General features: G+C 40.4%; 1 protein-coding gene across 4 annotated transcripts in view; it reads right to left on the bottom strand.

The window, feature by feature from the left end:
• LOC140191713 (3',5'-cyclic-AMP phosphodiesterase 7B-like) overlaps positions 1-14,168 on the bottom strand; it is a 169,029-nt gene that overhangs the window by 24,382 nt on the left and 130,479 nt on the right. For all 4 annotated transcript variants that reach the window (XM_072249398.1, XM_072249409.1, XM_072249381.1 and 1 more), the window contains 3 exons: positions 12,632-12,783; positions 5,545-5,608; positions 450-545 (listed from right to left, as the gene is read on the bottom strand). In XM_072249398.1, coding sequence (XP_072105499.1) covers positions 450-545; positions 5,545-5,608; positions 12,632-12,783 — 312 coding nt within the window. The remainder of the gene's footprint in view (positions 1-449; positions 546-5,544; positions 5,609-12,631; positions 12,784-14,168) is intronic.

A 14,168-nucleotide genomic window follows, 5' to 3' on the forward strand; every position in this document is an offset into this window, starting at 1 on the left:
GGTTGAACACTTAATTGATTCTTTTCCTGGACTACTCTGAATCCATCTATCACACCTTCCCCAACAGCATGGAAACCATGCTACCAACACAGAGGTAATCTCAGTGATGAGATCTGTCAAATAAGGCTGCATCATTACCACAACACTGTATTCAATCTTCCCCCATGACACACACTGCCTCCAATAATACTGAGTTCCAAAACTTGATAGCAAGTTCTTGGCAAAGCAGAGATGGATGATGATGAAGATCACCAATATCTTCAATGTACCCTCACAGACTTTTAGTCAATTGAGGAAAGTAGTATTTGAAGATCAAGACCTCAGACCAGGTACGAAGCTCATTGTCTACTGTGTTGCAGTGATCCCAACAATCATGTGTTCTTCAACAATATTCATTCCAATGCAATAACATTTAGAAATATTAATACTGTGCTTTCTTGTTGGCTTACCTAAAAATCTGTGCAGTTTTACCATATCCAATTGAAAGTGCTGAATGAGACCATGAAGATTAAACAAGTGACACAACAGAGTGACGAGACTATTCCCTAAAACAAAGCAAAGCAAGTTAGCAATTAACTGGCAATAACAGTATGGTGCAAGTTCAAGTTTATTGTCTTCAACCGTATACATGTATACCGCCAAATGGAAAGACATTCCTCCAGAACAAGGTACACAACCCAGTACATACAACTCACACACAAAGTAATATTACCACAAATAAATTAACAAATAATGAAATGTAGGCAGGAATAAAAGCACCAATGAGTTATGCTATTGGATATTTATATTATTCTGAAAAACAATTTCAGGTGATGTTTTGATTTTGTTGAAAGCGTAAAGAGAAGAATCTAAAATTGTCTGGAAGAAAATTAAATTGTCTGAAAAAATCATAATTTTGCAGTTTAATAACATCTTCTCCTCTCCTGCTCCATATAAATAATCTCTCTAAAGCAGATAACAATACCTTTCCCCCCAGTGTTGTAGCAGGCAATTCTAAATGTTTATGCTAATATAGTATGCTCGGTTAATGTTATATATAAGAAAAAGAGTAATGAACAGGCATTCTTCCTGTTCCTGAAATATAAACAGAAAATGCTGGAAACACTCAGCAGCTCAGGCAGCATCAGAGGAAAGAAAAAACAGAATTAATGTTTTAGGTTAAAGACCTTTCATTGGAACTGGCAACGGAAGACATGACATGGCTCTGTCACTAAGACTTAAGGCAAAACTCCTCATTCAAAGTATGTCTATCTCATTCTACATCTCTGAACTATACAGCTTTCCAGATCATTCATTCCATAGGGCAGTTAAGAATCAACTACAGGGTTTAGAGTAACACGTAAGTCAGAGTTCCTAAAGAAAATTAGAGAGCCAGATGTATTTTATGATATTCGAGTTAGCATTACTAATGAATAAACTCTTCTCGGGCTTCCAGCCAGGTACAGTTATTGATTTTAACCGATGTCTCAAAGGCAAACTCTGCCACAATGTTCTGCCACCGCTGATCCTTCCACATCAAGGAGGTGTATCTTTCGGTTATCTTGAGAAATTGATGATAGCAGAACTCTGATTTCACAATGGCCATAGGATTCACTTCGGCAGCACAAAACTACTGTGCCACACCAACGGCTTTTGGGACTGCCTGGTGAAGGAAGCCATTGAAATAAAACTAGAAATAAAAGAATTTTAACAAAGTCAAAGATCTTGCTCTAAGTAAGAACTCTAACTTGAACATAAACAAGGTGATACAGCGGATACCTGATTGGATGAGGACTAACCAATCAGGAGGGACGGACGACAGGGGTATAAATACCACCAGACTAGACATGCTCGGGCATCATTCCTGATGAAGGTGGCAGATTTTTTCTTTGAAACATTGGTCAAAATCAACATCTGTACCTGGCTGGAAGCCTGAGAAGAGTTGATTAATTATATATGATGGGATAGCACTAGATCCCTTTTTTTAAAAACTAATATTAGTTTTCAATCATAAACCTGTTAAATTACATGCATTTCAAATTTTCAGCTACAGGTGTCCTCCGCTTTTCGAACGTTCGCTTTATGAAAAAAGGCAGCGTGCGGAAAAAGCTGCGTGCGAAAAAAGGCAGTGCACGCCCCGAGCAGCCAAGCTTCTCCCCCGGAACTATATTCTAGCCTGCACTGCTTAAACACGTGCCTGTGAGCAGCCGTTAGCAAGATGAGTTCTCAGGTGTCGGAAAAGCCTAAAAGAGCTCGTAAGGGTGTTTCACTTAAGCGTAAAACTAGACATAATTAAGCGTTTCGATTGTGGTGAACGAAGTAAAGACAAAGTGAGTTTGGCCTGTGGAAGTTGACGAAGATGATGTTGAAGAGGTTTTGGCATCCCATGACCAAGAACTGATAGATGAAGAGCTGATGCAATTGGAAGAGGAAAGGATAACAATCAAAACTGAATGCAGTAGTGAACAGACCAAAAGTGAAGTCATCCAGGAACTGAACATGAAGCAACTGTGAACAACAGGAATTCTGCAGATGCTGGAAATTCAAGCAACACACACCAAAGTTGCTGGTGAACGTTTGAGTCCTGATGAAGGGTCTCGGCCTGAAACGTCGACTGTACCTCTTCCTAGAGATGCTGCCTGGCCTGCTGCGTTCACCAGCAACTTTGATGAAGCAACTGTGTGAGATTTTCGCTGCAATTGACAACAATGATTGCAGAAAAGTATGACTTTAATTTTGAAAGGGTACATAGGTTTAGGGCATATTTGCAAGATGGTTTGAGTGCTTACAAAGAACTGTATGATAGAAAAATGCACGAGGCTAAGCAATCAAGCATACTGTTGTTTTTCAAGCCTTCCACATCAGCCACAGCACATGATGAACCTCGACCTTCGACATTGAGGCAGACAGACATAGAAGAAGATGACCTGCCTGCCCTGATGGAAACAGATGACAATGAGATGACACCCCGGTGTCCCACCACCCCAACCCCCGGGCTGCGGACCAATACATTGCCGCGGAGAATGCAGCGGTAGCTGGGACACACCCAGCAGATATTTAAGAAAAAAGCCGAAATAAACAAGCTAATTAATTAGGTGCTGCCCGGCATGTAAATGTCGGCCCAGATCAGAGGCGACGCAATTGGAAATTGCATCCGATCTGGGCCAACATTTACATGCCGGGCAGCATCTAATTAATTAGCTTGTTTATTTCAGCTTTTTTCTTAAAGATGTGTTGGGTGCATCCTGACTACCGCTGTAACCCTGCATGCTTTGCAGATCGGTATGGGTCGGTGGCCTGGAGGGTGGGGACCACTGCACCACCCCAACCTCTGATGACTCAGCCTAACAAACCATCATCAGTGTGCTCAGCGCTGTCTTCCCGATTCCGGTAAGTGATACTACTCTGTACATACATTATTTCTACTTTATATAGGCTGTGTATTTTTATGTGTTAATTGGTATGATTTGGCAGCTTCATAGCTTAAAGGTTACTGGAGAGAGTGTTTCTGCCAGGAGCGCATGTGCCGTGTTTCTGCCGAGAGCTCTTGCATGAGATTTTCGCTACGGAGAACAGTGCAGCAATGATTGTAGAAAAGTATTTCTGCTTTATATAGGCTGTGTATTTATCATATCATTCCTGCGTTTACTATATGTTACTGTTATTTTAGGTTTTATGTGTTATTTGGCATGATTTGGTAGGTTATTTTTGGGTCTGTGAACGCTCAAAATTTTCCCATGTAAATAAATGGTAATTGCTTCTTCACTTTACGACATTCCAGCTTACGAACCGTTTCATAGGAACGCTCTACCTTCGGATGGCGGGGGAAACCTGTATTGTGGTGGAATTTACACTGATGTCCCTGAATCACTTTCCAGATTTTGAGATACTGACCATTGTTGTATGGTACCTAGTGCCATAATGTTTCAGTCAGAGCTTTTTCACTATTTATTTTGGGAAACCTCAGAGGGACAGATCTAGCTTCATTTTATAGCAAGCAACCAGACCTCGGTTACAGATTCAATCAGAGCCTGCTGATATGAAGAAATACAATACAGACATTTCTCCCATTACACCAGAAATAGGAAATGATATTGTAAGAGAAACAAAAGATTCTACAGATGCTGGAAATCTTGTGCAGTGTACATGGAAAATGCTGCTAATGAAGGGTCTCGGCCCAAAACATCAGATTTTTATTTTCCTCCATCTATGCTGCCTAACTTGCTGAGTTCTTCCAGCATTTTGTGTGTGACGATATGAGAAATGTTTAGAATTATGATTAATTAGAGATAAATTAATTGCAATCATTGCAAGTAAGTCTGTAACTTCCCTTTGGACTTTAGGGCAATTCAATATGGTAGAACCCAGTCGAGGTGAGACTGCAGGCCTGTGGCCGAGAGTGAAGAAGACCCGAGGTTTGATTGTTCTATGTGCCATGCTGAGGTTCAGGCACCAGAGCAAACAGATTCAACGGAACTCAATGTTTGGGCAGAGACTTGTGCATTGTGACCAATCAGAAAGATCTGTTACAGGCCGAATCGAGGCAGTGGGGTCCAGGGCCCAGAGTGTACCAAGGCAATTAAACCTGATGTTTGGATGTTGATTTAGGTGCCAGGCCAGACTGAAAAGGCCAGGGTGTCGGGGACCAAGCTGAGGGATGGGCTGGGTCAGATCGCTGCTCCATGCTAAACTATGAGACTCTAAACTATAGGCTGAGGGACTCTTTGCAGACTTCAGTTCAGAATGCTATCTGTTTGCATGAGGTGTTTCCCCCCCACCCCCCCTCTGCATATTGGGTGTTCAATGGTGTTTTTTATGGATTTTTTTTTGTGGACACGATGTGTTTTTTCCTTCTGCACATTGGTTGGTATTGTTTTTACATTGGAGTTATGTTGGGTTTCTTTGTTTCATGTCTGCCTGTTAGGAGACAAATCTCAAGGTTTTGTAATGAATACATACTTCAATAATAAATGTACTTTGAACTTTGAATAAAAGTGAGCTGTTATCAGTAACTGAGGGATCAAGTACAAGATTAAATATAAAGTATTTAAATTGGTAGGTATGACAAGTAAAAAATTACTGGAGAGTTAAAGGGAAGTGGAATTTATTTTGATTTGCTGGTTGCAGCAGTATTAGATTAGATTAGACAAATGGAAGATTGGATATAGACAGAATAAATATGGTACAAGTTAACTAAGTGTGTTGAGAACCACTGGTCATGTGGAATATAAACATACAACTTCTACAGATGTTTTTCATTCTATTATAGACTTAAAATTGTGTTACAAATTGCAAACACAATAAATTCTGCATATGCTGGATTCAAATCAATTTTCTATATGGTTCAGTGTTAATTTAGCTCTCTGCATCTCTCTGAGCTTGCCCATTTGATATGTGGCACCTTCACTTTATAAGGATGAACATCTTGTGGCTAAAGTTGCTTCCTATAGCGTGGAGACAGCATGTATAGAACATTGCAATACATCTATCCAGGGAAAAGTGCTCTTTGACAGACAAAACACACTGCTCACTTGCACATAACAGCTTACTGAGAGTTCAACTTACCATTAGTCAGACGGTCAAACAAAAAGATGTCAAAGTTCCACATTCCAACCTTTGATAACATGTGCTACAAAGAATCAAAAAAAGGGAGAAAAATTAAAAAAAAAATGCTGATATAATAGACATATGCATGTACCATCCTTAACACAGCAATAATGCTCCTATGAACCTCCAAGAACATTTTAAAAACTATTCGACACAATCACTAGGAGATTTCTGAGCACTGCTTGAAAACTCAGTCAAAAGATAAGTTTCAAGTAGCATCATAAAGAAGGAAAAAGAATTGCAATAAAATTATAGTTAAATGGAAATAATTTTCATTAGTGGTCTTACTGACTGACTCTCCCATATCCCTCCCTCTCTCACTGACAATCTCTGGGCCCAGACATCTCTTTCGCCAATCAACCCCTCTTATGATTTTACCTCTCATCTTCCCACTTACCTCTTTAATCGCACCCCGTCCACAATTCTTTCTCTACCTCTAATTACACTCTACCAATGAACAACAAACAGATCATGGGAGCTGACAAAGGTGAAATTTGTAAAGCTAAGTATCTGTACCTAACTGTACAATACCTTGGGCCACATGGCCTTTAGAATGTTAATTAATATTAAAAAGTGACCAACATATCCAACAGGGAATTCGTAACTGTTTAAGCCTAAAGCATGGTGAACATGTGGAACTCAGTACTACAGAATATTGAAGTGAATATTATGAACAAATTTTGTGAGGCTGGGCAAAGACATGAGGGGAAAGGAACAAGCAGTTATGCTGATATACACAGATGAAGAAAGTCTGAAGGAGACTTGAGCAGCGAACAAAAGCTGGCATAGATAACGGCTGGGGTCAAAGGGCCCATTTGCCTGCTGTACGGTTGATGCAATTTTTCAGGAAAGTGCTGTTTTGAATACTTCTGAGATATTCTGCTTTGAATGGTAGCTACTAATGTTTTACCTCCAAGAGAAGAGTGTGCAAATTTCTGTCAGCCTAGGTGCTCTGAAAGGTTGCAAAAACTTCACGAGGGGGAAAGTGAACAGCCACAGGTTATTTCAACAGTCAGTCCAAACAGCACAGAACAAGGGATGAAGTCTTGCAGACTGAGTATAGGGAGTTAGGTAAGAAGTTAGAGTTAGGAGGCTGAATCTCGAGGGCAGTGCTCTCCAGATTACTTGGAACGGACTACTGGGGTAGTAGTGGGCGCAGATAAGATAATGATGTTTAGATAGGTGCATAAATACACAGGCAATAGAGGGGCACGGACCATGTGCAGGCAGAAAAAAATTGTTTTAATTTGGCATCATGTATAGCACAGTCATTGTGGGCTGAAGGGCTTGTTCTTATGCTGTACTGATCTGTGGGGGAATGCATACGTAGCTGTGTACATGTCCTGAGATCATGTATCTAGTGATAGGCTGACAGACAGGAGGTTGTGGCTCCAGAAGAGATGGCAGGATAGCGTATTGCCTCCTGGGTGCTCTGAAAGGCTGCTAAAACTTCACGAGGGGGAAAGTGAACAGCCACAGGTTGTTTCAACAGTCAGTCCAAGGGACTGAGTATAGGGAGTTAGGTATGAAGTTAGTTAGGAGGCTGAACATTGAAGGCAGTGCTCTCCAGATTACTTCCAGCGTGGTCAGAAATGGAAAGTAGGGCAGATAAATTTGTGTCTGAAGAGCTGGTTCTGGGAGTAAGGATTCAGTTTCTTGGACTGTTGAGATGTTTTCTAGGGGAGAGGTAACCTGTTCAAGCAGCATGAAAGGCTTTTAGGAGTGATAGTGTGTCAAAAGCCATATGTTTCTGTAAGGATGAAGGGTAAAGTTGACAAGTTTAGAGAATCTTCGCTGACAATAGATACTGAAGCTCTGGTCAAGAAAAAGAAGAAAGCATACATTGAGTTTAGCGGCGTGGGATTGAATGAATCCCTTAATGGCTATAGAAAGATAAAGAATGCTCTTAACAGAGCAATCAGGACAGCACAAAGGCAGGGTACAAGATGGATTTGGCAAGTAAGCTTAAGGAAAATCCCAAGAGGTTCAATTGCTATATTAAGAGTAAAAGGGTGGCTAAGAAGAGAGCAGGTCCCCTTAGTGATCAGCAAGGCCACCCATGTCTTGATCCACAGGACAGAGATAAGGGAAGTCAGTGGAGATGTTATGGAGAACATTCCTACTGCTGGGGGGGTGGTGGGGGGGCAGGTACATGCAGCCCTACAGGGCATTAAGGTGGATAAATCCCCAGTACATGACTGAGGCCTCCTCAGACTTTGTGGGTGGCTAGAGAGGAAATTGTGCAGGCTCTTGCAAAGATATATACTTCATTGTTAGCCCCTCATGAAGCTCCCAAAGACTGGAAGGTGGATAATGTTGTTCTGAAAGTGAAGCAAGAACAAGCCAGGGAGCTATAGACCAGTCAGCCTGATATCAGTTGTGGGGAGGTCACAGGAGAATATTATGAAGGACAGGATCTGGATTTCAATACAGATGCATGAGGTGACGCATTTTGGAAGTCAAACCAGCGTAGACTTATACTATGAATAGCAGGGCACTAGGGAGTGTAATGGAACAGAGAGACAAGTGCACAGTTGTAGAAAGAGGCGAAAGCATAGTGGTGAAAAATGTGTTTTGCACACTGACATTCCTTAGTCAGGGCACTGAGTATAAGAATTGGGACATTATGCTGTAGTTGTACAAGTCGTTGGTGAGGCTGCATATGGAGTACTGTGTACAGTTTTGGTCACTCTGTTGTAGTAAAGGTATGGTTAAACTGGAAAGAGTACAGAAAAGATTTACAAGAATGTTGCCAGGATTAGAGGGGCTTGAGTTATAGGGAGAGGCTGGCCAGGCCAGGTCCTTATTCCTGGGAACTCAGGAGAAGGAGGGGTGAACTTATAGCGAAATGCTTAATATTATGACAGGCAGAGACAAGATGGATGGTAGCAATATTCTTTCCTCAGGGTAGAGGAGACCTAAACTAGGGGGCATAGATTTAGAGTAAGATGGGGAAAATTTAAAAGAGACCGGAAGGGCAACTTTTTCCATAGAGAGTGGTGACTAGGTAGGCAATGAGCTGCCAGGGGAACGGGTTGAGGAAGATGCAATAATAATATTTAAGTAGTACTTGGACTGGTACATGGAGGGGTAGGATTCAGAGGGATACGGTCTGAATGCAGGAAATTGGCATTAGTGGGTGGACACTATGGTCAGATTAGACTGGTTGGGCTGAAGAACCTGTATTGCTCTGTGACTCGAGTGATAATGAAGGCTTTGAGCTATCCCCCTCAACACCACGGTGAGAATACTACCACAAAACTCACAAACTCGCTCCAACTATAAAGCTAAATAAAATCAAAACATAATTGCCATAGCTGGCTTAAAATTAAGTCTGAAGATTCATTAGAAGGGGCTCTGGTTCAAATTGATTTCCCAAAATATTCAATGTTTATGTTAAATAATCTGTCTTGACTTTACTGTGGCGAAGTGGTTTAATTAAACTATAAACAGGCATTCAGCATTTGTTTACGATTTTCAGGAAGCTTTACAGAATTCACAAATGAGCAAGTTCCAAAGCATTCTCAGCAGAGATGTAATATTTCAGTTTTTTTGCAACTAAATGCCTTCAATTCCAATGTTTTCACACTGAAAATATGCTAACTGAGCCAAGTAGATTGAAGACAAACATTAAAATAATTCTCAAAATATTTTGGAGATGGCAATGAAGATTCACCTGAGTGGTTTGTAGAATGGCAGATCTATCATAGGAACAGAGATTGAGTAGACCAGACAATGTTCTCAGATTGTTGAAGAAGAGCTGGTGACCTCATTGAAACTTCATGCATCTACTGAACATTGTGCGTATGCTATGTTGGTACCAGAATGTGTAACAACACTTGTAGGGTTGCCCCTAGCACATCTTTAGGAGTGTTGGCTGTTAACGCAAATGACATATTTCACTCTAAGTTTCAAGGTACATGTGTTAAATAAATCTGATTCTGAAATATGACTTACAAAGTTCTTTACAGGGCTCAGCAGGCTGGATGCAGGATGGGATGTCTTCCCTGATAGGAATCTAGAATGGGGCAAGGGGGTCAGTCTCACAATGAGGAGTAGGCTATCTAGTACTGAGAAGCGAGAAAGTAGATGGCAGGGAATCTTTGGAATTCTCTATTCAGAGTTGCTGTGGAGACTCAGTCACTGAGTTCATTCAACACAGGTTGATGGATTTCTTGATATCAAGGGAAGTGGGGATAGTACTGAAAGTGAAGCTGCAAAAGCTCAGCCAACATCTTGATGAAGAATGAATCAGACATAAAGGGTTGAATGGCCTATTCCTGCTTCTAATTCTTGTGTTCTTTTGTTACATCTGTTATATGGTTTAGTAGCAGGAACACAGCTCAAAGACAAAAATGTTGCTTTCAGTGGCAACTCATTAAATGTTATTCATTGGCATCAAATGGAAGTCTGCTTCATAACTCCATGCAACTTTAGTTTAATAACATCGCTAGGACTGGTTCAAACTTTGAACAGTAAAAGACAAGAATAGATGCCAGTCTTTCCTACTCAATACACAATTGTTTCTTGTTCTGTCTTTGCACTTAGGATTCCATTTCTGCAAGTTGCAGTGGGCTGTGCGGCCCTTAGAGGTTTCACTTGCACCTTCCTGTGCTACCACTCACTGCCAGAGAGATATTAGCCCAACAAAGTCAAGGCAACATTCAGCTCCCTCAGTGGAAGCACACTTTGAAGCAACTTTCTTTCTGCAGGACCATTGGAAACTGCAGCTGGGCTCTTAGCACATTCCCTTGTGGTGCTGCAAATCCCACTGGAAGAATGCAATAGAGTGATGCTGGAATGAGAACCGTGAGCCTTGATATAATGCTGCTAGGAAGAGTAGAATGTGCCAAGGGAATTAACAACATTAGTATTTATTTAAACAAATATTAACTCGGAATTATTTGGCTTTGAATGGCTTTCATATTAAACAATGTGCCAATAACTTAATTGTTCCCTTCCAAACTCCCTTAAGCCTTATTTCAGCAGTAGGATGGGACCTCTCTGAGATGGTATAGTACAAGTGCAAGGAATGAGTTAGTAGAAGCTATTCTCCAAGAATCTGAAAGACATCAGCAGTGTGCAAAGGGATTTAATAGGATGTTTTCCAAATACCGCTACTGTGCTTGTTAAAAAAATTTAAGGGCATCAGTGGCTTGACAATCTGTTAAATGATTGGCAATGTGCACCATTTCTACTGCAGGATAGATTTCACTGCTTTCAGTTGAAAAAAAATGAATGCTGCTGGACTTTGTGGTTTTCCTCCCAGCCAATGAGCATTCACAACTGTTTATCTGGACATTTATTATATGTACCTAGCAGAAACTCAAACAGTCACAAGTTAACCCAATAACACAAGACTAACTACATTTCACAGGCTGCGAAATCTTTGGAAATGAGAATTTATGTAGAGTTTTTATAATGAACTGCCAAAATGGTACTTACTATCAAATACTGATAAACAAGGTGCATTCAGCTATTTGAAAATTACAACTGGGGTATCATAGAATGATATCGTAAAAATAAATCATCCTAATGTGGCTTTTTCAGTAATGGTGAAGCTGTATTATGGCTTCTTTTGGTAGATTTAGCCTCAAATGGCAGGTAGGTAACTTCAAGGATTGTCGTGGTAGAGAGGTTTGTGAGTTCTTGAGATCCCGACAGCGATGCCGCTTTGAGTTTAGCCATCTGGCAGTTAGATCCTGGTAGGGTCAAGGGGGAGGTTCCAGATAAAGAGCAAACCAACCGAGACCTCAACAGTGGAGCTGGCGGAAGATGATGACACGTCACAACGGCAGTGGAGGCAGAGGAAGGCTGCAGCGGTGATAGGTCTCACGTCGCCTTCCATTCCATGCCACGGGACACCGACCCTGATCTGTCAAGGAACTTGTGGTGACTATCCATGCGTCAGCCTCCTCACGTTAAATAAAGTCACGCACAGACATTCTCTGTAAAGGGAATCAATCCACCCTAACCCCCCCGCCCCCCCCCCACCGCCCCCCAGGAGAATATCATACCTGATTGAAGTGATTGCACTACGTACTACTGCACATTTCCACAGTCAATGTGTCAGGTCATTAGAGGCAAGTTTCCACAAATGGGATTGTTGTTATCAAGCCCCACCAAAATAGTAAAACTTACCTGGAGTTTGAAAGCATGGTGACCATCCCTGGTAACAACCAAACTCAAAAACTATGACATGTCAGTAATGCACATTAGTTGAAACAATACAGCACATGCAGCATGTCTATTTTATGTCTATGTGCATCTTAAGCGTGGACGCTGCAGTGCAATGAAGCCAATCATCGCTTTTCACATGAAAGCATTGGGCTGCATGTCAGAATTTCTAGCCCACCAGAAAGTTATTTTTTACAAAATTTACTTTTGATTTAGTTGTGCAAAATTTTCATTATACCTGGAGGAGCACAAGAATTTGCAAAAGTGAACCTATTTGTTGAAAGTATTTCAATATTCCCTTGTAACTCTTTTGTGAAATATAGCAACATAAAAATGTATAATACCTTTTTGTTTATATATTAACATTTCTAATAACATTATATAGCTGCTGTCCTGTCCCAAGAATGTCTCAATGCACTTTACTGAGAAATAATTAATTTAAAGCATAATTGTTTTGGTTTTATAGGCAAATACAGCAGGACGGCAAGGTCAATGAATAGCAAAGAGCAAGAATAAGATGACTGCCTGGCTTTCATGCGGTAAACTGAGGCATTCCTGGAGATTGTCACACATTACCGATGGATCTGATACAACTATCTGAACAGGTTGAAGGGGAATTGTTCTAATATTCTATCACAATATTCTATATTGTGTGGTTAATTTCTGCAGTGGAATTTCAGATCACAATCTTTTGACTTGGAGAGAATGCCACCTTTGAGCCAAACTACTATGCCACTTTAAAACAGCAATGTCAACTTTTTACAGCTATTTTAAAATCAATTCGTTAGCATTTCTTGGAACATTTTCACCTGTAATTCCAATTTCAATAAAGGCAGCTTAGATTCACATCAAATCAAATTTCACATACCCTGGCTTGCCCAAGGTAGTCTTCATCCAATAAGTGTAGACATGTCTGTGGGACAATGCCACGTAGCAGTCGAGAAGCATGAAAATACCTCTGAAAGCTCAATAGTCTTTTCACTCTTTTCTTTGAGCCGATTTCACCTGAATGAGCAGCTGCTAAAAATCAGAGAGAAAGATTAATATAGAAATAAAAATATAAAATACCACACTCAAATGAAATGCAGCCCACAGTAAAACATTTGATATATTATGTCTGAATTGCTCTTCCTTAGTTCTAACCAAACAACAGGCTACTCTCTGGCTGGCAAACAGCCAAAAAATGTGTTTGAATCAAAAATAGCATTGTGTTAGCTGTTATTACAGATATAACTGTTTACATTAAACGCTTTTTTCATAGCACAGTTTCCAATAATTTGCAGAAAATACCATTTAACAATTAGAAAACATTGACATATGTAACATACAAAAATAATAAAACAAAGGAGAGTAAAAGCTATAAAATGCTGTAAATAAATAATTAGTGATAGCCCTTGTTGTTGAATAAAGTTTGAGGCAAAATTAGTCTCAATGATCATGTAAAGTTGATCATTAGCAAAATGCAGTACACTTTACATCCAACTTTCTTTTACATTTTCTTTTCTAGCATAGCAATTGTTTGTAAATCCTCAAAGGAAAGGGTAAATGATAGCAAGGAGAAATAAGCAAAGAAGCAAAGACTCACTTGCCATTTTAAAAAGTTTATGCTGCAAGACACTGTTGCCTCAGAATTAGGCTGTCGATTCAAATCTCACTCGAATTTGAGCACAACATCTCGGCTGAAACTCTAGTGTCAATGTGCTGCTAGGGATGCAATGCTTCATAAAAGATATTCAATTGAACTAAACTGCTATCTGTTCTCTCAGCAGATTAAAATACCCCATAATGCTACTTAAAAATAGAGATCAATAATCCCCTATATTTGGCTCCTATTTATCCGTCAATCAACCTCGCTATAAAGAAATTTCTGTCTCTGCTGTTGGTGCTACCTCATTGGACACAGATTGACTTCTACATTTCATAAGTAGTAGAAGGAGTAAACCACATGGATCCTGGAGCCAGCACTACCATTCAACAGGCTTATGCCCAATTTGATACTTGGCCACATGGCCTGTCTGAACAGTCGTAGACGAGTGTGTTCCAAAAAAATCATTCAGCATCTTCCCCAAATAGAAGCTCTGGATGAACTATGAGAACCTCGATCTGCTGAGGGACAGATCAGTGGCATAGAAGTCAGACAACTAAGAAAGATACAAGAGGTCCAACTACAATCTCCAGAAAGTGTGAAGTAGCAATTCTAGACTAAATTTGAATCACTGAAAGATGTTTGACAGCTGTGGCAGGACTTGAATGCTATTACATCTTCAAAGTGAAACCAAGTGACAATGTTTCGCTCTCAGGCGAGCACAATGCCTTCTATGGTCACTTTGACTGTCAAAATATGGAGGAACTTTCATAAACTCCACCAGCCCCTGATGACCCTGTGATTTCAGTCTCTGACACCA

Source organism: Mobula birostris, chromosome 2 (genome assembly GCF_030028105.1).
Source record: "Mobula birostris isolate sMobBir1 chromosome 2, sMobBir1.hap1, whole genome shotgun sequence".
NCBI lineage: Eukaryota > Metazoa > Chordata > Chondrichthyes > Myliobatiformes > Myliobatidae > Mobula > Mobula birostris.